The 23,436-nt window shown below is 44.9% G+C and overlaps 11 protein-coding genes across 11 annotated transcripts; 5 read left to right on the top strand and 6 right to left on the bottom strand.

The window, feature by feature from the left end:
- Positions 1–88: 88 nt before the first annotated feature.
- Positions 89–524, top strand: V1516DRAFT_696345 (chaperonin 10-like protein; the record flags this gene model as incomplete). The annotated part of the gene is made up of 3 exons (XM_066924035.1): positions 89–91; positions 157–417; positions 468–524. 3 exons carry the CDS (start codon positions 89–91, stop codon positions 522–524), a joined length of 321 nt encoding a protein of 106 aa, XP_066776889.1.
- On the bottom strand, positions 501–1,405 carry V1516DRAFT_677306 (Flavinator of succinate dehydrogenase-domain-containing protein). The gene has a single exon (XM_066922560.1). The coding sequence runs from the start codon at positions 1,328–1,330 to the stop codon at positions 842–844; it is 489 nt and encodes a 162-aa protein (XP_066776888.1). The 5' UTR covers positions 1,331–1,405; the 3' UTR covers positions 501–841.
- A 177-nt stretch (positions 1,406–1,582) lies between these two features.
- Positions 1,583–7,758, bottom strand: V1516DRAFT_677304 (uncharacterized protein). The gene is made up of 4 exons (XM_066922559.1): positions 7,427–7,758; positions 6,052–7,353; positions 3,218–5,997; positions 1,583–3,167 (listed from the first exon to the last, which is right to left on the bottom strand). Exons 2-4 carry the CDS (start codon positions 7,337–7,339, stop codon positions 1,839–1,841), a joined length of 5,397 nt encoding a protein of 1,798 aa, XP_066776887.1. The 5' UTR covers positions 7,340–7,353; positions 7,427–7,758; the 3' UTR covers positions 1,583–1,838.
- Positions 7,759–8,297: 539 nt separating this feature from the next.
- Positions 8,298–9,441, top strand: V1516DRAFT_677301 (uncharacterized protein). The gene has a single exon (XM_066922558.1). It carries the CDS (start codon positions 8,632–8,634, stop codon positions 9,226–9,228), a length of 597 nt encoding a protein of 198 aa, XP_066776886.1. The 5' UTR covers positions 8,298–8,631; the 3' UTR covers positions 9,229–9,441.
- V1516DRAFT_425990 (uncharacterized protein) lies at positions 9,360–11,818 on the bottom strand. Its single transcript, XM_066919018.1, has 2 exons — positions 11,327–11,818; positions 9,360–11,263 (listed from the first exon to the last, which is right to left on the bottom strand). The coding sequence occupies exons 1-2, from the start codon at positions 11,546–11,548 to the stop codon at positions 9,491–9,493; spliced, it is 1,995 nt and encodes a 664-aa protein (XP_066776885.1). The 5' UTR covers positions 11,549–11,818; the 3' UTR covers positions 9,360–9,490.
- Positions 11,819–12,014: 196 nt separating this feature from the next.
- V1516DRAFT_686304 (uncharacterized protein) lies at positions 12,015–13,683 on the bottom strand (the record flags this gene model as incomplete). Its single annotated transcript, XM_066923659.1, has 2 exons — positions 12,015–13,016; positions 13,069–13,683. The coding sequence occupies 2 exons, from the start codon at positions 13,681–13,683 to the stop codon at positions 12,015–12,017; spliced, it is 1,617 nt and encodes a 538-aa protein (XP_066776884.1).
- A 728-nt stretch (positions 13,684–14,411) lies between these two features.
- Positions 14,412–15,454, top strand: V1516DRAFT_652835 (U3 small nucleolar RNA-associated protein 6-domain-containing protein). The gene is made up of 2 exons (XM_066920285.1): positions 14,412–14,607; positions 14,671–15,454. Exons 1-2 carry the CDS (start codon positions 14,575–14,577, stop codon positions 15,367–15,369), a joined length of 732 nt encoding a protein of 243 aa, XP_066776883.1. The 5' UTR covers positions 14,412–14,574; the 3' UTR covers positions 15,370–15,454.
- On the bottom strand, positions 15,401–17,471 carry V1516DRAFT_677291 (Tubulin/FtsZ, GTPase domain-containing protein). The gene is made up of 7 exons (XM_066922557.1): positions 17,341–17,471; positions 17,265–17,273; positions 17,151–17,182; positions 17,051–17,077; positions 16,911–16,986; positions 16,720–16,857; positions 15,401–16,660 (listed from the first exon to the last, which is right to left on the bottom strand). Exons 1-7 carry the CDS (start codon positions 17,363–17,365, stop codon positions 15,618–15,620), a joined length of 1,350 nt encoding a protein of 449 aa, XP_066776882.1. The 5' UTR covers positions 17,366–17,471; the 3' UTR covers positions 15,401–15,617.
- V1516DRAFT_677286 (XPA protein C-terminus-domain-containing protein) lies at positions 17,472–19,133 on the bottom strand. The gene is made up of 5 exons (XM_066922556.1): positions 19,014–19,133; positions 18,653–18,944; positions 18,488–18,604; positions 18,253–18,432; positions 17,472–18,191 (listed from the first exon to the last, which is right to left on the bottom strand). Exons 1-5 carry the CDS (start codon positions 19,047–19,049, stop codon positions 17,821–17,823), a joined length of 996 nt encoding a protein of 331 aa, XP_066776881.1. The 5' UTR covers positions 19,050–19,133; the 3' UTR covers positions 17,472–17,820.
- Positions 19,134–19,807: 674 nt separating this feature from the next.
- On the top strand, positions 19,808–20,551 carry V1516DRAFT_625905 (uncharacterized protein; the record flags this gene model as incomplete). Its single annotated transcript, XM_066919726.1, has 1 exon — positions 19,808–20,551. A coding segment is annotated over one exon (744 nt), but the record flags the coding sequence as incomplete, so codon positions are not given.
- Positions 20,552–21,825: 1,274 nt separating this feature from the next.
- Positions 21,826–23,201, top strand: V1516DRAFT_677282 (Deoxyhypusine synthase). The gene has a single exon (XM_066922555.1). The coding sequence runs from the start codon at positions 21,899–21,901 to the stop codon at positions 23,018–23,020; it is 1,122 nt and encodes a 373-aa protein (XP_066776879.1). The 5' UTR covers positions 21,826–21,898; the 3' UTR covers positions 23,021–23,201.
- The last annotated feature ends 235 nt before the right edge of the window (positions 23,202–23,436 follow it).

Raw genomic sequence — 23,436 nt, 5'->3', positions numbered from 1 at the left:
ATCGTGAGCGGCACTCTCTAATTGCGTTACTGGTTCGGTGAAAAATATAAACGCAATTGACTCGACTTTTTGAAGAGACTTTGTACAAATGGTAAGTTCAATCTTGTTGGTATTGCTCTTCACATTGCCACGTTCGCCTTCTGACGGCTGATCTAGGCTACTGCTCTCCGTTCTATCCGCGGTGTTACTCCGCTTCTTGATCGCATTCTTGTCCAGCGTCTGAAGGGCGAGAATAAGACTGCATCCGGTCTTTATATTCCTGAGAAGAACGTCGAGAAGCTTAATGAGGCTAAGGTTCTTGCGGTTGGACCCGGTGCTTTCGATGCAGAGGGAAAACGGGTCCCCGTCTCGGTTGCCCCAGGTGACCGTGTCTTAATTCCCCAGTTCGGCGGAAGCAACATCAAGGTTGGAGAAGAGGTATAATTTTTTTGCATAAATACGATATTATGATTTCTAACAAATTGAAGGAGTTTATTCTGTTTCGTGACCACGAAATTTTGGCCAAGATAGCGGAGACCAACTAGAGGTAGACCAGACCTAATATGATTCCAGTATGAGGTTTGCTGAGTTTTCCACGACTTAGACTATCTCTGCGCCTTCTACTGGCTTTTTATGTTTTCCTTCTTCCAGCTAAATCTTTCAGAGATGTGCTAAAAGCAAATTTATTTCTTTTCATATTCTTCTGGATCTTTGTTCCTGTACATAGTCATTGTTCATTCAATATAGTCATGCGCATGCAAGTACGCATGCACGCACGCACAACTCCAATAAAACTGATTTTCCTCGAGCAAAAATAAATCAGTAATTCTGCTATAATATATATATCAAAGCCTGTAGTCTATTACAGATCTGGCATTCTCATAGCCGCTTCTCCGGATTGTACCTGTTCCTTAAGCATTGTAAAAACCTTTGCATTCTGCCATCGTTCTGGAACTGGTTTTTTATCAGTAACCCAGTAGTAGATATCCCAATCATACTCGTCCAAAAATTTGTCGTATTCCTCAAGTTCCTGCAGCGAAAAATCACTCAAGTACGTCTTCGCAAACCGGCTTAGAAGCAAGTCGGTCTCCAAGATTCCGCGCTTACGAGACTGATACAACAACCGGGCACGTTTATGTTCCACACTCTCACCCGGTCGCGGAAGCGGTTCAATTCGAAACTCGATATTTACTGAACCATCATCCGATTTTTCGTCCTTCAAGGCTGCCATCGAACTCGACAAATGTCGATGATTCGTCATGAACTTTGCTGTGGCAATAACTCCTCCTCGAAAAGAGAGGGCCCGACTTACTTCCCGACTGCCGCTCGTAACAAACACCCGGAACGACATATCTCTAACTGAAATAATATTTGAATGCGACGATTGCAAAGTCCAGTCAACTGTCTCTATTCACCTCAGTTATGCTCAGAGCTCTAGAGTAAAGAAATACCTTTCTACTTCCTGCTACATTCTAATGTTCTGCTCAAGTTACCCGGCCAGCCCACTATGTCTGCACACTATCCGCAGGCTCCCGTCAATTACATGTTTACTAAACAAATATGAATATGAATGTAAATATGAATATGAATATAGAGATAACATATAACATAAAAATTCCTAATATAATACAATGGATCTGACTGTCATACACAATTCTTACAGTTAGAAAACTTCCTCCAGTAGCATCACACAAAGATAAAAGAATAACCACCCTAAATCATTATACAATCGGAACTGCCTGCTATCGTACACATCCTTTGAAATTGCGGTGACAAAAAAATACAAGAAATTCAAATAAAAACAAAAGATCAAACTATAAAAACTAATACTTGAAACAAGAGGCTCTTCTCAACTTTGACTATACACCTCGTTCATTGCTCTCGCGACTCGTAAACGGCTGAGATGCAAAAAGTGAAGAGATACCTGGAAGTTGCATAGTAGGTACCTGTTGCGGTGGTCCAGTGGGGCCAGGCGGTCCATTCATTCCATATCCGTACCCCGTTTGTCCAACTTGCTGTCCCATAGACGAAGAAGGAGGCGGTTGCTTTGCTTGATGTGGTTGTCCATATGGCTGTGCCTCCCCGTAATACTGCATGGTTGGCGGCGGCGGACCTTGTACTGGATATAGAACACTAGGCTGAACTGGTTGTGGAGGAATATATTGCTGGCGTAAAACAGGCGGCTGTGGTGGTCCTATGGTTGGACCTGGTTGTTGGATTGTAGAATTCGACATCTGAGGGCTACTTTTCCAAGTAGAAATGGGGGGTCCAGACGACGTGTCATTCAATAGACTCGCAAGATTAGATCGTCTCGGTGGCTGTGATGAGAGAGGAGGTGTAGGTGCAGATGCCATCAGCGCAAAGAGCGGTGGCGGTTGAACTGGGGTTGCCACTGGAGACGGTGTCGAAGCCAGTAAAGTAGACATCGGCATTCCTGCTGAGCGCTGGTGATTCAGCATAGGCAGCGAAGGTGCTTGTGGAGGTTGGATTGGCATAGGCTGAGGAGTTGATTGTCTCGTTAGTCCAGCAATATCCATCTTCGACTGAATGCTCTGTTGTTGGGTCTGCTGTTGCGAAATCGTCTGCGTATCTGAATAACTCGCCAGTGGATGTGGAGAAACAGCATTTGTTTGCGTTGGGGTTAAAGGAGGCTTCCCACTATCTAAGAAAAATCCTAAGCGCGGCCCTCTATTCGCAGATGGAACGGGAGTAGCTATCTGCTGTTGGCCACTGAGTACGTTCGGAGGCAGATTCGGCGATTGCACCGGTGAAACACGAGCAGAGTTATGAGATGATGTGTCCGACATAGCCCCTGCTGGTGAAGATACAAGACCTGATTCTGACTTTAATGGTGGTTGGAATATAGGCTCCTTCCGAACAGATGCTGGAACAATCGATGGCATAGTTGGTTGAGGAACATTAGATGTCACTCCCCCATTACTCGTAGAAGGATATTCTTCGATGACTCTTCCACCTCCATTTCCGGAAGGTGCTGCGGTCAAAGCTGCATTATGAGCATTCTCCTCCTCGTCACGAATGCGTTGCTGAGCTTCGTATCGCTTACGAACAGGCATGAATTGCGTCGGAGGAGCTGGTGTTTGACTGCCTTGAGAAATCAATCTGTTTGCTTCCTCCGTCACCTTGTCCCATCCGAATTTCTCTGCATTGCGAGCGTAATAGTTTTTTACCTAGATCATGTCAGCAACTTACATCCTCCAGTCCATACGCAAATAGTTACCATTGTAGTCGTTTTTGCCTTCAAGTGCTTAGAAACCTCTTCCCACTGAGTTCCATACGACTGTAACAATTTTGGGAACAGATCCATTTCATGGACGCTCCAGTAGCTTGAAATCATGTTATTTCTGCGGCTACCTGTTCCCAGACCACTTGAACCCGCAGCTGCAACTGATGCTGGGGTGGCAGTCGTTTTGAAAGCTGTTAGAGTAGTTTGAGGTTTCCTATCAATTTGAAAGTCAGGATGCTGATGCTCTATTACAGAAGATGTTGAAACTGCAGGCGAGGTCACATTCTGCTCGTGCACAGACGCAATTGAAGATGGCTGATACGCAACTATTTCCGGTCTAGCAGGAGCAGAGACTGCAGCAGCAGACAAATAACCGAGTGGGGTCTGCTGTGCACCAGATTGCACTTCTGTTGCTGCTCCTGCAACTTCCGGCGGGACTTCAGAATGAGGCAACTCCATGACAGGAGCTCCACCAAAAAGTCCTGCCAAAGCACTTATAGCATCGACTTCACTGTCTTTGAGGTCCTTAGACTCCCTGGCTAGTTGCTCCTGTAAACGAGGTGCTGCAGTTGGAGGTACATAAGCATGCATATGGCCCTGTTCAGAAAATATCTGCGCTTCTGGTGTTTGTCCCGCAGTATAATAAGCTGTCGGGTTATCAGGCATGACCGTAAATCCTCCACCAGCAGCTTGCACGGGTAAGCCTTCAGATAGTTGAGAATTGGCTGACTCTCCAAGAGCAGCATTCGCAGAATCAGTCCGGGATCTTCCTGGCCCCTTCTTTCCTGCTCGTGCACGCTTAGGTTTAGCTCCATCTGCACCAGATGCCGAACGCTTATGCTCGCCGGGTGGTGTAGAGACTGTAGGTGCTTGGGAACCCCCAAATACAGGTGCTGCCGCTCTTCGCGGTCGGCCAGAGTATCCTAGTTCCAGCAAAGCCGCAACCTCTTCATCTGGCATATTTGTGCTGGTATCTCGTACAGGCTGCTTCTGTGAAACTGGGCCTAGCTCTTCAGCACCCGGCGTACGAGCCGGCGTTGACTGGTCCGAGTCTCCTGGAGCTGGAGAATCTTTAGATTCGGTATCCACTGTTGGACCATGAAGAAGAGCTGCCTGACGCGCTTTTGCTGCTGCCTGGGCAGCTGCAGCAGCTCTACCTCGACGGCGACCCTTACGTCCCCCATTGCGACGACGGTTTGTTGTTGACATGGCCTTATAATCAACTGACTTCTTAGTACGATAATAATGAAGCACACACTCTTCAAAAGAGCGCCTGAATTCCATGTGTTTGGATATAGCTCCAAATTGCTTTGGCGCCAATTTGTAACCTTCACAAAACAAACGATGTTCTTCTTCGGTAAAAACGTCAATACCATCCACGTCAATTCGTTTGTACGGTATGCTAGGATCAGTTACAACATTATTGGTATCGACGAAAACTCTGTTCCGGTCCTCTTGAAACAAAATCATGTTTGGAATTTTTGCGGAAGTAAGTTTGGCACGATTTTTTGGATCTCGAGCATCTTCCCACTCTAATGAGGCAAGAACTTCCATAAACTCCGCTTCGCTACGAACGGCATCAGCATTGTGGCCAACGCTACCTCGGGCGCGCCGAAAAACTCCTGTCTCCTCATCTTCATCATCAAAATCATTGCCATTATGATGATTATGGGAGTTATCACGATCTCTAGTTCTCGAGGACTTAGATGGAGGAGTTGTATGCAAATTGCTTAGATCTTGCTCAATTTGATTGCACTCGGTCAGCCATTTCTTATAGCGCTCCTTATATTCATACTGAAGTTTCCGACCCAGTGTATATTCGGCCTTCCGCTTTTCTTGTACGTACTTCAATATTATATCATGCGTACGCTCAAAGGACGAGCTGTTTTGAGCAACAAAAGGATATTCAGATAATGATAAAAATGGCTTTTCCTGTTCATATTTCATAACGAGAGCGGTTTCGATATTGGAAATTTTACCTGCTTCCCCCTTACCTTCAGTGATAAGAGAAGGTATATCTGCTTCTCGACTGCGATCCTGAATAGACAATAAGGACTCTTCCAGAGTAGACACGCTGGAAGGTAAATGACAGTTTGTAAGAGCTATCTCAGTATTAACTTCCGTATCTTCCTGCTTCAGCGTGCTGGACTGATCTAATGAAATATCTGGCATTGTAGGTTCCAGCAATACTTCTCGTTCAGAAGGCTTTGGCGAAGATTCCGGAGAGACTGCAGGGGTGTCGACTGATTGGTTCATAAATTCTAGTTCAGCCCCTCTGAGTTTGTCAATTTCTGCCAATCGTTCAGTGATTTTGTTGATTTCTAGGCTAATAATCTCCATATTTCTGGCCACATCAGCAGCCTTAAGGCCCTCTTCCTCGTCATCATCTACTTTAACGTTATCCAAGTCATCACGATGTGGAGTAGAGGGAGCATCCGAATGCTTTAAAACAACAGTCTCCAAATTCTCATTACCGTCCACAAGATTAATGTCTTCTATACTGGAAACTTCGGCTTTCAAGATGGGTTCCAGATCTGTATTCGACGTTGAAGTTGAACTGACAGTAGATTTCCTTTCGTCATGCTCGTCGCGAGAGGTTCCTCTATCGGGAGATGTCGCTGCAAATGGACTTAATTCGGTCCTATCCGATATAGTCGACTTGGAAATCTCAAGAAGAGGAACTGGTGAAACGAGAGAATGCGATTCTTGAGAAACAGGCTTTGATGAGAAGTAATCGCCGGCTAGTTGGTGTTCAGGCTGAGAGGTAGTAGAGTCTGGAAATAAATTAGTAAGTGAACAGAAGTATACATTGAAGTCGCAAAACATACGTAAGGAAGGAAGAGATGCCTGACGAATCGGTTGAGAGGAAGTATTTTGGTTTGCAGGTGACTGACATTGATCTGTAATTGCACCTTCAGAGCGACGATGGGAAATGACCTTGTTAACTGGAGAGATATTATTTGACGGTGAAATGACACGAGGTGCTGATGAAGTTTTGGACGGCAGAAGTGGACTAGAAAAAAGGGAATTATTCGGAGATTTTTTTGCCCCAATCGCAATTTTATCCGTGTCCGTAGAAGTTGGCTTCAGAGATGAGGATGGCAGGGCAACATGAGATGGTCCACCGAGAGAAGAGGACTGACGAGAACTCAGGCCGTATTGCGTTTCATAAGGGCCACTGGGCTTCCGCGGCAAAGGATGAGTGGCAGACGACGAGGGAGATGCAACGGAGGATCTTTCTCGCTCACGCTCTCGTTCGCGTTCTCTGTCACGATCACGGTCACGGTCGCGGTCACGATCACGGTCAGGAACATACCTGGGCCTTTCTCTGTCTCTTTCCCTATCCCGTTCCCATTCACGTAGTGGAGCTCTGTATGACGACTGAGAACTCGAAGGAGAATTTATTGGTCGTCGCTCATAGTAGGATTCTCGGTCGCGATCACGTTCCCGCTTTCGATCGCGGTCCCGGTAGTCACGGTCGCGATCCCAATAATCTCGAGAACTGTCATAGTATTCACGATCACGATCTCGCAGTCTATCACGGTCACGGTCTCGTTCTCTGTCGTGTTCTCTCTCTCGTAAGCGGTCTCGTTCTCGTTCTCGTTCGCGATCGCGATCTCGGTCCCAAGTAGATGTAGACCTATAGTCTCTGTCTCGTTCGCGGTCTCTATCACGATCTCTTTCGCGGTCGCGGTCGCGGTCGCGGTCTCTGTCTCTTTCTCGATCGCGTGTTTCCCAGCGAGTATCTAATCTGTCTCGATCAAACCCTGGTCGATATGAGACCGGCTTAGTGTACGATACAGAGCGCGAAGGGTAGGAAACGGGCGCGGAAGAAGGGCCATTGGAGGAATAGCTACCAGCGGTTGACACAGATGTAGATGTAGTCGAGGGAGTGTCGGTGGAAGTGCTCAAATGAGGAAGATGGGAGGACGGAGATTCATGTCGATGACCATGTTGAGGACCAGAGGGTGGAAATGAAGAGCTGGAGCCAGCTGAAGAAGTGTGGGATGCACTAGGAACGGAGGCAAACGGAGATGAGTGGTAGGAGTCTAATATTGGCCGAGAGCTCAAGTGATGTGCTGGTGGCCCTGGAGGAGAAGGGGCGGGAGGAGGCATCTTTCAAAGCGGTCCTGTCCTGGATGATGAGTGTTGGCACGGGAAAACAGAGCAAACGGCTGACCAGCCAGACATACATGGACGCACCGACTAGCGGCAGTTCCGCGAAAGGGTAAAAAAAGGAAAAAAGGAGATTAAGGGAAATTCAGCTCGAATAGCGGGCGACGGTGATGTCCTCTTCCAATCGTCAACGCGTTCAGCGAGACCGCAGAAAAGAGCAAGCAGCAGAATAGAATGGCCAGCTCAGAGCAGCCCGTCTCGACAGAAACGAAACTCTCCTTGTTGGAGATGTTGGTATCAATATCACGAAGCGTAAAGCAAAAGTTGGGCGGGACGCGCAAATAGAACGTAGAAAAAAAAATTAAATTAGAGGAGGGAATGCGAGACGCAATGCCGGCCAGGGAAAAAGCGAGAATCGCACAAGGACGGGTAAAGCGAAAAGACTACGGAAGGGCGCGATGGCGCGGCGGTCCAGCGTCGCATACATCGAAAGCCAAAACAGCTAAACCTTGTTTTGCACATCTGTAGCGAGCACGTGTGCATAAAATTAGGCGCTAGCCAGATGCAGGAGGAAGGTATAAACCTACCCGATGTCAAGTCCGGACCCAATTCGAGATTGCCGTTTTGGTCAATGGCTCTGGATCCAGAGTAGGCGCGAATTGAGCAGCTAGAGAATAGATTAAAGCTAAGTATTATTATACAAAAGTCCTATTATCCATGGATTCAATCGGCTGCAGCCTCTTGTAAAGTTCAGATTGCTTGTCATCGTTGTTGCTGTTCGAGATCTGTGATATCATCTCATCGCATAAATTTAGCTCACGGGTCCATACAAGTCCTTCAAATAGGTCAGATATCACAAATCTTCAAACCTTAATTTGACCAGTGCGAACACATACTATTACGTAATGTGCATTCCGGAAATGGAAGATACCTGTAACAACAAATATTTTTGTTTCGATATAAACAAGCCAAACTAGTTGATTTGTATAATCTACTTATACTCTGCGTTCAACTTCTGTGCAGACTGTTGAAATAACTACCATAAGTGATAACCTCTACAGGAGTCATCACGTGCCTATGCCAATGCGGATCTCAAACCACATAGATCAACTTCTAGGCTTTCAGGACAAAATATCTCGATAGACGTCTGGAGGGGGATCGCATGCCCGCCAAAATTTCGTGCACACTGTCGTTTTACCTGCGAATGATTTGTTAGCAACAACAGAACGTATTATTGCAACTGTGCTGATGCTTTCTATATTGTGCCTTCTTTTGTTAAATCCGTGATCGTTATGGACTTTGTAAGTGACAGCAACCAGCGTGGTCGGCCGAATCTTGCAGTACCGCCACCACCTTCCCCACAGGCTCCGGCCCCGCCGGCCGATTTCGACCAGCCGGGTGCAGTTCGATTTTCGTTTTTGGCTGCTCCATTTCGAATTCATCTTTTGTGTGGTCTGATTTCGTCATTGTTTGCGATATTCTGTTCGCGCGTTCTCGGCCGAGCGCTGCAGTTCATTTTGGACCAGCCCGAATCATTTTCGGCATATTCTCCCACAGCAACAGCTCTTCCAGGTTCTCTTAATCCTTCTGATCAGATCGTCGCTGGTCATGTTACGCTGATTGACAAATTTGTTTACGTTTTCCAAGAAGAATTTTCCTCTTCCTCGTCAGCTCAAGCAGGTCCTTCGCCGACTGATGCCTTTTTGTTCCGTTTGTGTGGTGTTCTTCTCTACACAATCTATGCTCTTGTCATAGCCTTCGCGCTCTCATTTTCGGCGCTATTCCATTCTTTTTTCTTCATTTTCTACGTATGGCGGAAATGGATCGGCTTAGGCCAGGGCCTTTATGGGGTCTGGAATAGCGACGCCATGATCCAAGGTGTTTGGTGATGCAACATTAATTTGTTTTAGGCTCGTCTGTACATTTTTAACATGTTGGTGGAATTTTTTCGGTTCTTATATTCGTGCTATTTGGTCGGTAATTGGAGTTTCCTGTTTTTTTTGTTTTATTTTGTTTTGCGCTTTGTTAGGTCCTTCCTATTTACTCATGATCTCCTATCTCCTCCTTGGTATTGCCCATTCAGCGTACGTTTTCAAAGTCATAATATTATAATTTTATCGTACACTCGATATAATGTGCTTTCAAAAACTATCAGTACACGTCTGCGTCTTCATCTTCGTGCATAGCCATCCCATTCCCATTTTCCTCTTTGCCAATACCTTGTCTCCATTGATCTTCCGCGGTGCCAGACTGTTCCAGGTATCCTCCCAGGTCATCAGCCATGTCGTAATCAACACCACCGGGAGTGGTGGTAGATTTATTTGTCTCTGTCGTAGTTGTATGCGGCGGATTATACCATACACCAGATACTTTGCCAATGCCAGGAACCTCGTTCGCCAAGGATCCAGAATATAGAAACCGCTCTGCAGCTGGACGATCTTTGAAGGAGATAATCCTGACCTTCGGATCAGTAGGATGGTTCTCCATCCCGCTGTATAGATCATTGGCGCCTAATTCGGTAATCAAATGGGTAGCGAAGGCTTCCGCTGCTTGATCGTTATCAATTCCTGTAACAGCAATTTTCTTGGTCCGTAGATCTAAATTAGATCTTGCAAAGCCGGTAGCAAAACCACCGCGGCTGCCTCGAAATGCACCTCGCACTGCTCGTCCTCGACCACGACCTCGCAAGCCGCCTCTGAACGAATATGGGTTGGTCGAATCTTTGCCCGCTACAGAAATGCCAAGTCTTTCTGCTTCCTTTTTTAGCTCGTCCAATTTCTTTTTCAGTTCATCTGTAGTCGAATTAGTAGTCGAGCTGACTGGAGCTTGCGGATTAATGTCCAAAGAGTTGCTGGCTGATTCAGAGCTACTCGCTTCCTTAGCCTTGATCTTTTCTAATAATGCTGCACGTTCTTCATTCTGTCGTCGCAGTAAATCTGCCTGCGCACGATTCATTTCTTCCAATCGTGCTTCATGCTCCCGTTTCCGAGTCATACGTTCCTCGTATTCTCGTTGCTTCTCAGCTTGTCGTTGACGGATCTCCTCGATATAAGTCTCTGGTTGGGTTGACATTCGCGATGGAGACGCACTACGATCTCTCTGTTGTCGTGCTTTCCAACCCGCTTCCCGACGGCCATCTCTGCCAGACATATTCCCACGAGAGGAGCCGCCATTCATCGCCTGTAGATCCGCATCAGTCTGCTTCCAGTAAACTTTGACAAATCTATTCTGAAAAAATGGAACGGCTGAAGACCATGCTTTTCGCGCAGATTCATGATTTTCAAATATCACAAGCGCCGTGTTATGGCGCTGCCTACCATCATCATTGAGTTCAATGCTAGCAATTGTGCCAAATGGTTCAAACGCAGTTCGGATAGAGTCAATATCAAAATTTTCGTCTGGAATTTTATCCACAACTACAGAAGTATTACTCTTGTCTACCGTTGACTTCGTAATGTATCGCATATTATCAGAGGGAAACCTGGAATTTCCTTGGCCTCCACCGGCTTGTCGTCTCGAACCGTTTCTGTTATTCCAATCGTTCCCGGATCCAGCAAGGGGTATAGGTTTATCAAGCATGATCCGTTCCGTTCCATGTTCATATGGACATAGATCACCCTTTAAACAGTATCCTTTCTGTTCATAGCTCCTGCACTTGCCACGCTTGCGGAAATACGGATTTCCAGATTGTCTCGTCGAGTCATTGCTTCGGGTTGCAGTATTCGACTGCTGTTGCCAGTTCTGATATCCGCCCTGCTGGTGTTGTATTTGGGATGTAATATTTCCCGTAGCAAATCGAAAGTCGTTCCCAGATCTGACGAATTCAGGAGCGTTTGGATCATATGCAGGCACGCTAGCCGATTCTGCGGGTAGTTCACTTTCTGCCGACATAATGATATCTCGCGAGCCAAGGTAACTTTTTGACTAATAGATGGAACAGAAGTCAGAGAAACGCTTCTTATGCATAATAAAGTATATCCAACATACCTCTAAAGCAAGTAACATATCGTCAACAAACGCTTTCGTATTATCCTGGAGAAAATCTTCCAGTTGTTCCACACAGAGAATTTTCAACTCTCCTATAGGCAGATCATGCTGCAGTAATGCCATCACATAGTTTGTCAAGATCTCCGAATCCGCATCCGAAATATCTTTTAGTCGTTGCTCTACCCAACCGCGGAATTCGAGAGAGTCAGCTCCTTCAATCATTATTGTATGTGGGTAGCTTCGGAGTCCTGGTTCCTTCTTTTCCTACTTTCAGTCTGCTAGAATCCACCAAAGTCGACTGATAATAATCGATCTAAAATTTGTACGTTCTAGTAAACTTGATCCAGTGCTGATTGCAATGTGCATTCGATTCCAAAATGGGATTATTCGCTTCTGTGCTTATAGTTTACTCTGGTCAATATTTTTCAGGTTCCTCCCATCTCTGGCCAACATGGGACAATCTACTACTGCAAGGATCTCAAACAAGTGCAAACTACAGTAGATGTTCAATAATTTCCCTTCTAATTCAATAAACTTACAAAAATCCAACTCTTTGTGGAAATAAATACAATTACAACACCCAAAAACTCCAAAATTGAAAAGCCAAAAAAACAAAAAAAACAAAAAAAACAAAAAACAAAACTCTACACAGTCAAAAAATGTAGAAATCCAACGTACAACCAAAACATCACTGATTCCTATCGTTGTCCCCCCAAGACTGAATACTTCGTGCAGTCGGACTGCTTAAAAACATCAAACTTTCGATAGCCTCGACCTCGCTCTTCTTCCTAGACGCGTCATCGTCACCAGTAATGCTCCGGCGAGAATCTCCGCTAAGTACCGTGTTAGTTTGGAGCGGACTTTTCTGGATGTCTGATTTCAAATCACGCGCAGCTGCTACAACAGCTGCCGCCGCCATAACTGCTGCAGCATCTGCTCGCTGTTGGGCTGTTGTCACCGGAAGGCTAACATTAGTATTACGTTGCTGTTGATAATGTTGTGACTTGGATTTCCGGCGGTTCGGCGTAGGGCTAGTTGATTTCCGAGTGACTCCAGGTGGAACTTTGTTTGAAAATGTTCCTAGCACTGGCAAACCACTAGCAGGAGAAATCGCGACTCCGCCTTTGGTTTTGATCGTCATATTAGGCGCTGGATACTGTGTCGTTCCGGATGACGCTGGTCGTGAGGTTGGATGAGTCGAAGCCGTACCATTTCGGGAAGATGTGGCCATAGAAAAACGAAGCGCAGTGGAAGCCGAATTACGACGGTGAGAAAAGTGCGCATGGTCTAGAGAAGTATCCGTGTCGAGTGCAAGTGAAGACTTCACAGGCACTGTTCGAGTAGAAGATGTATGAGCAGGTGCAGAAGCCGTTCGTTTGTGGCCATTCATACTCTCCGGTGATGACTCGAATGAATCAGCGACACTGCCATGACCCCGTTCATCCACCACTACGCGCGTTCGTGCGTAAGGTTGCTCGGGAGATCCAGAAAATGAACCCGATATGCTGAGCAAGCGAGGGCTAGATGTACTGATTTGCTGAGAAAAACTATTGCCGCGATTTGATTTAACCGGAGAACTATTAGGCGACGAGCTGACGTTGTGCTCGATCTCATCCAATGACTGAGATGCCCAGCCATTTTGGACTTTAAGCATGGCGTAAGAAAGACGAGTACGGAGATTGGTTGAAAGCTAATACAGTCAGATTTAAGAGTCAGTGTACTGCGAAAAGTATAAGACCCACCTCATGAATGCGATCTGGATGGGATGGTGACAAAGAAGGGGTAGGAGAAGGGGGCGATGATGGAGGAGAAAGCGCAGCCTTAAAAGGTGACGAGACGGTCGCGTCATTAGTTGAAATACGTTCGGGACTCTGCTTCAAGACTCCGGACACAGTTCTCTTCGGTCGGGGAGGCGAAAGTGGATCGGCTTTGTCGAGATCAGTAGATGGGGCCAATGGCGCGGCAACTTTTCTCGAGTCTGTAGCAAATAGACTGAGAGGCTGTTTAGATGGATCCGCGGCCGACGACTGACTAGTATTTGATGACTTGTTTGACGGCGAAGTTACAGCAGACGTGCTTGCTTCATCTCCATCGGTAACAGTAGTTTGAGAAGACATCAAAGCATCGGTCCCCAAGATGTCTGCAGTCACTATGGTCGTCAACGACTGCGATTCCGGGGAAAGATTGATATTCGAGGGAACACTGGGAGGTACTGCTGCGGGTGACGGAGGCGATGGAGTCGACTTCTGTGCTCGGTCTTTGAGATTTTGCTGTTGCGGAGAAAGCGGGATGGGCTCAAAAGCCTCGAGCAGTCTGCCGCTGCTCGAGCTATCGTCCTGGCCGGGGAACGAAGTCATGGACTGATATTCTGCGAGACAGAATATTGATCAAAATATGTCAACGAATATCAAAAACAGACACAATAAACGGACGACGACGAATGGAGTCTGCTTTACCAAAGACGTTTGTAGGGAAAAAATAAACAAAATTATTTGAAAGACAAAACAAACTTGTGTTTAAAAATAAACGAAACAAATTTTGAAGTGAACAAACAAAAATGCCGTTTGCTCCAAGAGGTGTCCGGCGAGGTGCGTTTTGGGTCGCGCTGTTTGTTGCTGTTCAGTTTGCGTCTGTTGCCTCTCCGGAGTCTTGTCCAAAAACGCGTACAAACGGATCTGGCTGGCGACAAATGTTGATTCTATCGATTTACCGGCTCTCACAAATCAGGTGAATCGGCGTATTCCAGTTGCGAATCTACGAAATCGGCAGAAATCTCTTGTCAACTGCAGCTGCTACTTTTCTTCTTTCTACTGCTGCTACCGACCATTCGCGCGTCCGTCTGCTCTCACTCTATTTATTTACTCGTTTCGTCAAACGCCTCCAGCGCGCGCAATCACTCCCTTCCTGACCTCTTTGCCCGAAACCGGAACCAGCCCAGCTCTGTTCCATACTTGTACTGCATATCTCCATGGAAATGGCTCCTATATGCCCTATTCATACAGCTTCAAGGTCTCTCGACGCGCGCATCACGTGAGATCCTAACCCGCACTGAAACGCGACTACTGCTTTGCTGAGAAATTTTGGGACTTTCCTCGGTCGGATCTGTTTTACAATGAACTCGAAGCGGAAAATTCGCTGAACAGTAGCTTCGCTGTTGGTTCCGGTTTTCAGCAAGAGTTGGCTGAATTCAAATCTGTGGTTCAGACTCAGTGGACAGCGTCTACAGAATCAGCAGTTTAGTCGTTCAAATGTCTGAAAAAATCAGATACTATCTAGAGCAGGTATATACTTTTTTGTTCCCCACACAGTTTTTTCTGTACTCAATGACGTTCTAACATGTCCAGACTCTACCAGAGCTTGAAGCACTCCAGAAGCTTCGCCTATTTTCTCGGGAAGAAATCAACAGTATTACTCGTCGACGTACTGAGTTCGAACACCGCATCGGTAATCGCGGTACAGTTCTCTTAGACTATCTCAAATATGTCCAGTTCGAAATGAATCTTGATCTACTTCGGCGGAAACGTATAGGCCGACTGACTGCTGTAACCGCTTCTAATGACGGTGATGAAGCTGCTCAGAAAGTTGCCGCCTCAGTTGCTTCTTGGTCGGGTAACCAGCGTATTCTTTACGTGTTCAACAGAGCTACCACTCGATTCCCCGGCAATATAGATCTGTGGACCCAGTACATCTCGTATGCGCAACAGATCAAAGCTCGCAAAGTTCTCAATCGGATATGTCGTGAAATGGTCCGCCTACATCCAGGAAATCCAAACGTTTGGGTCATTGTCGCAGACCATGAACTGATCGATAATGCCAATCGGTTAGCTGCTCGACAAACCTTACTCCGTGGCATGAAATTCAACCCAAATTCAAAACTCATTGCTCAAGCATACGAAAAACTTGAAGAAGATGTTCGACAGGCTGTTCTCGCATCTAAATCTGCTGAAACTCAATCTCTCGAGCAATCTTCGACGCCAACCGATATCTCGAACTCTACTACTAGTGGTTCTTCATCTTCTCCAAGTGAAGACGAAAATGAATAATTTTTTAACTTTTGTATAATATTTTACGATGTTCTTTGAAAAAGTAGTAACGATATAAATCAATTAATTCTTAACAAGAACCTAAGGGGAAATAGCATAAACGGTACATAGTAACCTTCTTCCGTGCTCTTAAAAATATCCAGCAATCGTGCACGCACTTGTGTAAAACAAAGATATAAAAAATACGCTAACGAAATAATAAAATAAAAAATAACAACAATATACTAGACTCGTTCTCAACTCCTTAATTAATATTCCGCCTCCTCATCTTGGTCAAAGTTCGAGTCCGCTCCAACATCCTCGTAATCTTTCTCGAGCGATGCAAGATCCTCGCGAGCCTCGTTAAATTCTCCTTCTTCCATGCCTTCTCCAACATACCAGTGCACAAATGCTCTCTTAGAGTACATCAGATCAAACTTATGATCAAGACGAGACCATGCCTCGGCAATTGCTGTCGTATTGGAAAGCAAACAAACTGCACGCGAAACTTGTGCAAGATCGCCTCCTGGAACGAGCTGTGGTGGCTGATAGCAAATACCAATCTTAAATCCAGTTGGACACCACTCCACAAACTGAATCGTTTTCTTGGCCTTGATCGCAGCAACTGCTGCCTGCACGTCCTTCGTGACAATGTCGCCACGATACAGGAGACATGTAGCCATGTACTTGCCATTGCGAGGATCACACTTGACCATCTGGTTGTTTGGCTCGAAACAGGCATTGGTGATCTCGGCAATAGAGTTTGCCTCATGATAAGCCTTGGCTGCAGAAATTACAGGCGCATACGTCACCAACGGAAAGTGGATACGAGGATATGGAACCAAGTTTGTTTGGAACTCGTTCAAATCAACGTTCAAAGACCCATCAAAACGAAGCGACGCCGTAATTGAGGAAATAACTTGCGCTATCAATCGATTCAAATTCTCATATGAAGGTCGAGCTATATCCAAGTTGCGACGACAAATATCATAAATAGCCTCATTGTCAACCATAAATGTACAGTCCGAGTGCTCGAGTGTCGTGTGAGTGGTCAACACAGAGTTGTAGGGCTCGACAACCGAAGTCGAAACCTGGGGAGCAGGATAAACCGCAAACTCGAGCTTGGATTTCTTTCCATATTCTTGCGAAAGACGTTCAAGAAGAAGAGCACCAAATCCGGATCCAGTGCCACCACCAAACGAGTGTGTGAAAAGGAATCCTTGGAGGCCATCACAAGAATCAGCAGCTCTGCGAACTCGATCAACGACTTGATCAATCAACTCTTTCCCAACTGTGTAGTGGCCGCGAGCATCTAAAATGATTTGTTAGCTTCAACAATCATTCGAAGTAAGTCGGCAAAAGTCGCCTTACAGTTGTTGGCAGCATCCTCCTTGCCACTAATAAGCTGTTCCGGGTGAAAGAGATTTCGGTAAGCACCTGTGCGAACCTCATCAATAACATTCGGTTCCAAATCTACATAGATAGTGCGAGGAACATATTTGCCGTTGCCTGTACATCTGTGAGTAAGCCTCCTTTAAGGGTTAGTTGGAGAATATTCATACTAGTCTCGGAAAAAAAGGTCGAAAATCCTTCATCACGAGGACCGCTCTGCTTTTCTGCAGTGAGATATCCATCAGGCTGAATCATGGATCAGTAATCGGGAACAACAAAAATCTCAGCCATCTCTATTTCATTGACGAACCTGAATACCGTGTTCAAGGCAGTACAGCTATAACGGTGGTTAGAATAATCAAAACAGAATTTCGATCTCACGCGTTACAGATCAAAAGCTCAATACTCACCTCCCATGAAGCATTACCGATCTGGCAACCAGCTATGAAAAAAATTATTAATATCAATCACAAGAGCTGTTTACTTGATTTTCGGAATTAATTTTCTTCCGGACGTGTCCATACCTTGGCCGACTAAACAAGCGCGACAGGTTAGTAATTAGTGCTGCTTCGTGCAAGCTTCGAACCAAGACAAACATACCGTTAATACTAATAACTTCTCTCATGGCTATATCTCGATTTAACTATGATCTGCGGGTATAACAAAGCAAGAAAACGTAGGAACAAACCAAAAAAAACAAGAGCAAAACAAGTGGACTACGTGACGCGAAGGCCTAAACTGAGTCGGTGGACATCAACTTCGTCTACAAGCGCAGGGGTTGTATCCATTTGTTGACCCCTATCCCTTGGTTGCCCTGCCAACCAGCGGAAATAAACAGACCACCATCCTCGATTAGCTCTCTTAGAAATTCGAATTCTAACTCTGTTACTGGAAGTATATTTAACTAGATTTCAAAAAAATAAATTCCAGAGATCGTTACTGACAATATATACAGCTTCTCATTCTTTCAATCAATGAACAATATGTGAGACAACCAGACATCACAATCAAAAAGAATATATTACACAGATCAAATGCTAAACCAGGATCCTCCCTAAACTCCAATCACTATGGTATCAATCAAAACACTATTTCTTCGGTCTCCATCCCGCATTCTGTACATTGCCTAACGGCCATATCCTTTCCAGGCAAACGAGTCTCAGGTCCCCAGACATGTTCGTGAGCAGTCTCGTGCAGTCGCTTATTCCAAGTCGCAGTGCGAGTGCGCTGACGCATCTGCCTCAGTTTTTCGGTGAACTTCTTTCCCTTCTTTTCCTTTTTCATTTCGACACGTCTCTCATACTCTTTGTCTAAACCTTCTTCTCCACCCCATTTCTTGAACGAAAATTCTTCTACTTGATATCTTAGATAAAGCATCATATTGCTGTATGTGTTTTTGTGTGGATTTGGTCGTTCCAAATGAGGAAGATCCTCCTTCGAACGGAGCTCAGCTTTTTTGATAGTCAGAACGATCGAATAGCTGTATGCGATTGCAAATTAGGTCAAACTTACGATCTGTCAGTAAATAGTCCTCTTTGCATTCAGTCTTTGTCAAAAGCGAGTATTTTTCTGGAATCTTGTTTTTGCAGGTTCGACAAACTCTGCAACCAAATGTATTGTAAAATTCGTAGTCGATTTCTAAACTGTCACATTCAAAGCATTTGGGGTTATCATCCGGATTGAGTGCTCTCACTTGGAAGAAAAGTTAGCATATATCAGTGAATCATGAAGAATCGGTGGAGCTTACACGGATCTTCGACCGTCTTTTTTTGCTTTGCCTTCCATTCTTCAAGAGTCATCCCGCTTCTTTCATTTTCCTCTTCAGGCATGAATCCTCCTCTAGTGTCCTTCATTTTTGAGAGATCTAATACATCAGTACATGGCATCTCCATATAAATTAATAATGTCTTACCATATTCAATAAAATTCTGAAACATTTTTGCAGGTCGTATATTATCATACGGCCGCTTTCTTGCTCCATCCTGCCCATTTGCAGAATCAGATTTACCATCGTTTACTCTTTTTGGTCCATTTGAGTGCTCGGTCACCGTCTGTCCAGCGTCACGAACAGAAACTGGCAATGTTCTCACTGCGGGCTGTGTAAGCGTCACAGGTGCAGCCTCTACCGCGCGATTTGCAGCTTCTTTGGCCTTGGATTCAGCACGTGCAGCAAGTCTCTCCCTAGCTTTCTTTCGGTTTTCCTCCTGGATATCTGTTAGATCTCTACATCTACTGGAGTATTTGATCGAGTCGAATGCCCTTCAACAACTTACAATCCGAGCCAGTTGATCCGCAGTAAGGCCGACCATTCTTAGTAGTCAACTGATCAAGCATTTGAAAAGTCTGATTTCGAAAAGACTAATCAATCTTTATGGAATTACTGAAATTACCATATATCAGTTTAACTAAGCATAATCTCCACGGACATACATGGTATATATACTACAAGCCCCATGACCGTGGTACAATGATACAAATCTGGGTATTTGCTTCGTCAGTCTACCTACGCTATATATCGGCAATAAATTGATATAAACTCAACAGGGAGAATCCTAGGTTTCGCAATATGTTCATTCTAGAGTTCAATCAGTAAGACTAATTCCTAGCGAGCTTTCATCCAGTTCTTGGCTTGGTCAGAACTGAGTATTGCAAGAATTGACTCACGTGATAAATAGATGAGTAGATATTCGGTAGTTCCAACTCTAATTGAGCAATACTGTCTTGTTTAATCCCTATATACCATAGATTTTTTTCCGCCACCGGACCCGATGATCCATTGCGCTGACATTGACCAAGATCCGTTAATTATTTCATGAAATTACTGATTATGCTGGCAATCAACATTAGCTAATAGTGTCTGTATTCGTACATTTAAATTTTCTGTCAGGTTTTTAGTATTACCCTGTCCGGTATTTTACTCGGCCCGTTTATTTTATACTTTTGCTATTTCATCATCTGCTTGAATATACTCTTCTTTGTGCTTCTCTGAACGAGTGTGCTGTTTTTGCTTATAGATCGGCACTCGGCTGCACAATTTGAACGAGAACATTCTATTTTTATTTGCAAAATGGCAGCATCAGATGCTCTTGCCAGTGCATTACTCAAAGCTACTGCTTCCACGCCAGCTGGATTGAAGCAGCGTCCTGCTATCACTGCAGGCAACACCGTTCCAGGCTCGATCACCGCTCCTCTACCTATTCCCTCTATTCCTCCACACGCCAACTCTCGCAAACCCGCGAAACCTCGAAAAGCAATCACGTCTGCTCCTAAAACTCGCCCAGCATTTGTCGTCAAATTATGGACAATGGTTAATGATCCGGCAAACGCTGCGCATATCAACTGGATGCCTGATGGATCAAGTTTTCAGGTCGTAGGACGAGAGCAGTTTGAGAGAACAGTTCTGCCACGTTATTTTAAGCATTCTAATTTTTCGTCTTTTGTTCGACAACTGAACATGTACGGATGGCATAAAGTTCAGGACGTGACTGCTGGTGCAATGTTATCTGGAGAAGAGACTTGGCAATTTAAGTCTCCAAATTTTATCCGTGGCCGGGAGGACTTGTTAGATAACATCGTACGAAATCGTGGCTCGAAGGGTTCCGATGATGAAGATGAACCGGACATTCATCAGGTTGTTGAAGAAGTCGAAAATCTTCGACAGTCGCAGCAGCTAATTGCTGAGCAATTGAAGCAGATAAAGCAGGATAATCAGATGTTATGGCGAGAATCCTACCAGACTAGGGAACGTTATCAATCATTTTCAGAAACTTTAGAAAAAATACTGCGTTTTTTGGCATCTGTCTATGGAAATCCTTCCAAGATTCTTGGGTCGAGCGAGTCAAGCTTAATTCCTGTGGTATCGAGTCCACAGCCTTCTCCTAGAAACCGTTTGATGCTTCGAGATACAGAACACTCGATTTCTGAATTAGATGCAGATGCTAAATCTACGGCTCCAAGTACCACATCGGCTAGTTCACCCGTCGGTGTCGTGAGCCCCGTACAGCAATCCATCAAAGGATCGGTCAACACAACTTCACCCTCATTCGGACTAAGTCCGCGGATTTCGAATGCTACGGATGTTCCATCTAATTCAGCTACCGCTTCTGGAGGATCTGCTCCAAGTGCTCTTTTCGACCAGTCTATGTTTTTAGATATGCCTTCGTCAGGAGGCGTAGCCTCTCACTCCGATTCGATGCTGTTCCCGGATCTACTTAACTCTCCTTCTGGCTCTCTTCCTTTATCTCCAGGCATTCTAGCTGATAGAAGCAAGGCCATGATGGTTGGATTAAATGGATCGAATCCAGCTGATGTTCAAGCACAACTTTCTCGAAGTAATCAGACGATTGATGATCTGTCTGATCAGCTTGATCTCCATACCCAGTCGCTCGATCAAGTCGAAGATTGGATAACAAATAATCTTCCGTCTTATAATCCTGGTACAGCAGATGAGTCGATAACTACCGCAACAAGCAAGCTTCCCTTGGATATTGACAGTGTACAGTCGCCTCAGACTCTCATGCTAGAAGATGGACGTTCGTCGCTGCCGAGTGGTAATTTTAACGTTCAAGATTTTTTACAAAGTCCCGGACCGTCTAATTTCTATGATGACGATTCGATTGGGATGTACATTGACACCGATTCTCAACCAGAAGTTGCTGCGAAGCGGCGGAAACTGACTTAATTCTTTTGTCAGCTATCAATGACAAGACTACGTTGCACCCAATTATGTTTTGCATCGTTAATTAGATTTGCGGATTTTCTGTTTCTTTCTTTTTGAAATTAATAATAGCCCCGGATGATATTGTTGTGTAAGGCGTTTTTACAGGATTTTTCTGTTTTCATTACCAGTTTGTTCGGCTGAGCAGTTCTTGTTTTTGATATGGGGTTGTAGTTGCAAAAAAAATAATTCATCTCTTCTTTCTGTCGTTAATGCGTTGATCACTTTTAGTAATTTTGAATATCGTTTTCGTTGTAAATTCGCTCGAAAGGAATATTGCTTCAGCGACGAGTAGATTGATTGGGAGTTTTTTGGTATTACGTAGAGAAGATTGGGATAAATTATTTTTCCTCTAGTCAAAGTAAAATAGATTTCGTTGTACTAGTCGTATTAGAAGATAGAGCATATGATAAGATTAATAGGCCAAAAATTGGTTAGGATATGAGTGAATCGAAATTGCCACCGCTAGCTTCGACTGCGGTCTTGAAAGCCTCCGAACCGGTACCAGATGGAGTGGAGCAAGTTTCCGGCATAGATTTCAATGCGAAGGGAAATGATGATATAACGGTTTCGAGACTAGTGAGTGGTCTTCGGAAAATGGGATTTCAAGCTACCTCAGTGGGAAAAGCTTGTGAGATTATCGACGAGATGAGACATTGGAGAGGGAAACCGAAAGAAGAACAGCAAGGTGAAGAGGAAGAAGACGATCAGCAACTCTCTGGAGATGAAAACGGTTCTGCCAAATGCACAGTATTCTTGGGATATACCTCGAATTTAATATCCTCGGGTTTAAGAAGCACATTGAAATATCTAGTACAACACCGACATGTTTCTGCAGTTGTAACTACTGGAGGTGGGATTGAGGAAGACTTGATCAAATGTCTTGCACCCACATTCTTAGGAGAGTTCACGTTACCAGGAAAATCTCTACGCGAACAAGGAATGAATCGGATCGGGAATTTACTCGTTCCCAATGACAATTATTGCAAATTCGAAGAATGGATTGTACCTATTTTGGACAAGATGCTCGAAGAACAGGAGGCGGACCCTGAACTTGTTTGGTCGCCGTCGAAAGTGATTCGCAGACTAGGCAAGGAAATCAATAATGAAGACTCGGTTCTATACTGGGCATACAAAAATGATATTCCTGTCTTTTGTCCGGCGCTTACAGATGGAAGTATCGGTGACATGCTGTTTTTCCACACATACCGATCTTCACCGCTGCAATTAAAAATCGACATTGTGTCTGATATTCGGAGAATCAACAGCCTTGCAATGGCGTCTGCTCATGCCGGTATGATAATTTTAGGCGGCGGACTCGTGAAACACCACATCGCAAACGCTTGTTTAATGAGAAACGGCGCTGACTATGCAGTCTACATAAACACAGGACAGGAATTTGATGGCAGCGATGCAGGTGCACGTCCTGACGAGGCAGTCAGCTGGGGAAAAATCAAGGCCAACGCCAAAAGCGTGAAAGTTTACGCTGATGCGACCATTGTCTTTCCTATGATCGTGGCAGCGACATTCGCAAGGGATGGGGATAAAGACGCTGAAGCATAAAAGTCTTGTAAGTCTTGTAAGTAGTTTCGTTTTGTGAAAGAGAAAATGTCAAGAAGAGTAAGATATCGTGTATATACTTTCTTTGGAAAAGGTAGAGTAGTCATAGAAGTCCAATTAATGTCTATCTGAGATTGAAACCCTTGCCGAGTATGAAGATGAATAGAAGCTTAATTAACGAAAGTGTGAAGTATAGATCACTGTAAACTAGCATTTTCTACAATCTATAGAATACAAGACAGCGAAGCCCGAAGTAACGGTCGGACTGTGCGAATCCAATAGGCTTCTCGACCAAATGAACAGCAATCAGAAAACTTAGTCACAGAATTGCAGACTTCGAATGACGGAACCGTCAAGAAACTCTATAACAGCGCAGAAGCTTGCGAGAGAAACGAGCCAGCCACTACTACGCCGACCTG

The sequence above is a fragment of the Lipomyces oligophaga genome (assembly GCF_038497815.1).
Source record: "Lipomyces oligophaga strain CBS 7107 unplaced genomic scaffold V1516scaffold_5, whole genome shotgun sequence".
Classification (NCBI taxonomy): Eukaryota; Fungi; Ascomycota; class Lipomycetes; order Lipomycetales; family Lipomycetaceae; genus Lipomyces; species [Lipomyces] oligophaga.
The sequence above is the reverse complement of the archived record's forward strand: the minus strand, read 5'-3'. Positions and strand labels throughout refer to the sequence as shown.

Coding starts and splice junctions, on each gene's coding strand:
- V1516DRAFT_677301 (XM_066922558.1), top strand. CDS start 8,632: ATGGACTTTGTAAGTGACAGCAACCAGCGTGGTCGGCCGAATCTTGCA.
- V1516DRAFT_677286 (XM_066922556.1), bottom strand. CDS start 19,049: ATGGTCGGCCTTACTGCGGATCAACTGGCTCGGATT. Junction 18,605..18,652: donor TCAGAATTTTATTGAATATG/GTAAGACATTAT, acceptor CTGATGTATTAG/ATCTCTCAAAAATGAAGGAC. Junction 18,433..18,487: donor AAAGACGGTCGAAGATCCGT/GTAAGCTCCACC, acceptor TTTTCTTCCAAG/TGAGAGCACTCAATCCGGAT.
- V1516DRAFT_652835 (XM_066920285.1), top strand. CDS start 14,575: ATGTCTGAAAAAATCAGATACTATCTAGAGCAG. Junction 14,608..14,670: donor TCAGATACTATCTAGAGCAG/GTATATACTTTT, acceptor TAACATGTCCAG/ACTCTACCAGAGCTTGAAGC.
- V1516DRAFT_677291 (XM_066922557.1), bottom strand. CDS start 17,365: ATGAGAGAAGTTATTAGTATTAACG. Junction 17,078..17,150: donor TCGGTAATGCTTCATGGGAG/GTGAGTATTGAG, acceptor CCACCGTTATAG/CTGTACTGCCTTGAACACGG. Junction 16,858..16,910: donor GACCTTTTTTTCCGAGACTA/GTATGAATATTC, acceptor ACAGATGTACAG/GCAACGGCAAATATGTTCCT.
- V1516DRAFT_425990 (XM_066919018.1), bottom strand. CDS start 11,548: ATGATTGAAGGAGCTGACTCTCTCGAATTCCGCGGTTGGGTAGAGCAA. Junction 11,264..11,326: donor ATATGTTACTTGCTTTAGAG/GTATGTTGGATA, acceptor TCCATCTATTAG/TCAAAAAGTTACCTTGGCTC.
- V1516DRAFT_677306 (XM_066922560.1), bottom strand. CDS start 1,330: ATGTCGTTCCGGGTGTTTGTTACGAGCGGCAGTCGGGAAGTAAGTCGG.
- V1516DRAFT_677304 (XM_066922559.1), bottom strand. CDS start 7,339: ATGCCTCCTCCCGCCCCTTCTCCTCCAGGGCCACCAGCACATCACTTG. Junction 5,998..6,051: donor GGCATCTCTTCCTTCCTTAC/GTATGTTTTGCG, acceptor ATTTATTTCCAG/ACTCTACTACCTCTCAGCCT. Junction 3,168..3,217: donor AGGCAAAAACGACTACAATG/GTAACTATTTGC, acceptor GACATGATCTAG/GTAAAAAACTATTACGCTCG.
- V1516DRAFT_677282 (XM_066922555.1), top strand. CDS start 21,899: ATGAGTGAATCGAAATTGCCACCGCTAGCTTCGACTGCGGTCTTGAAA.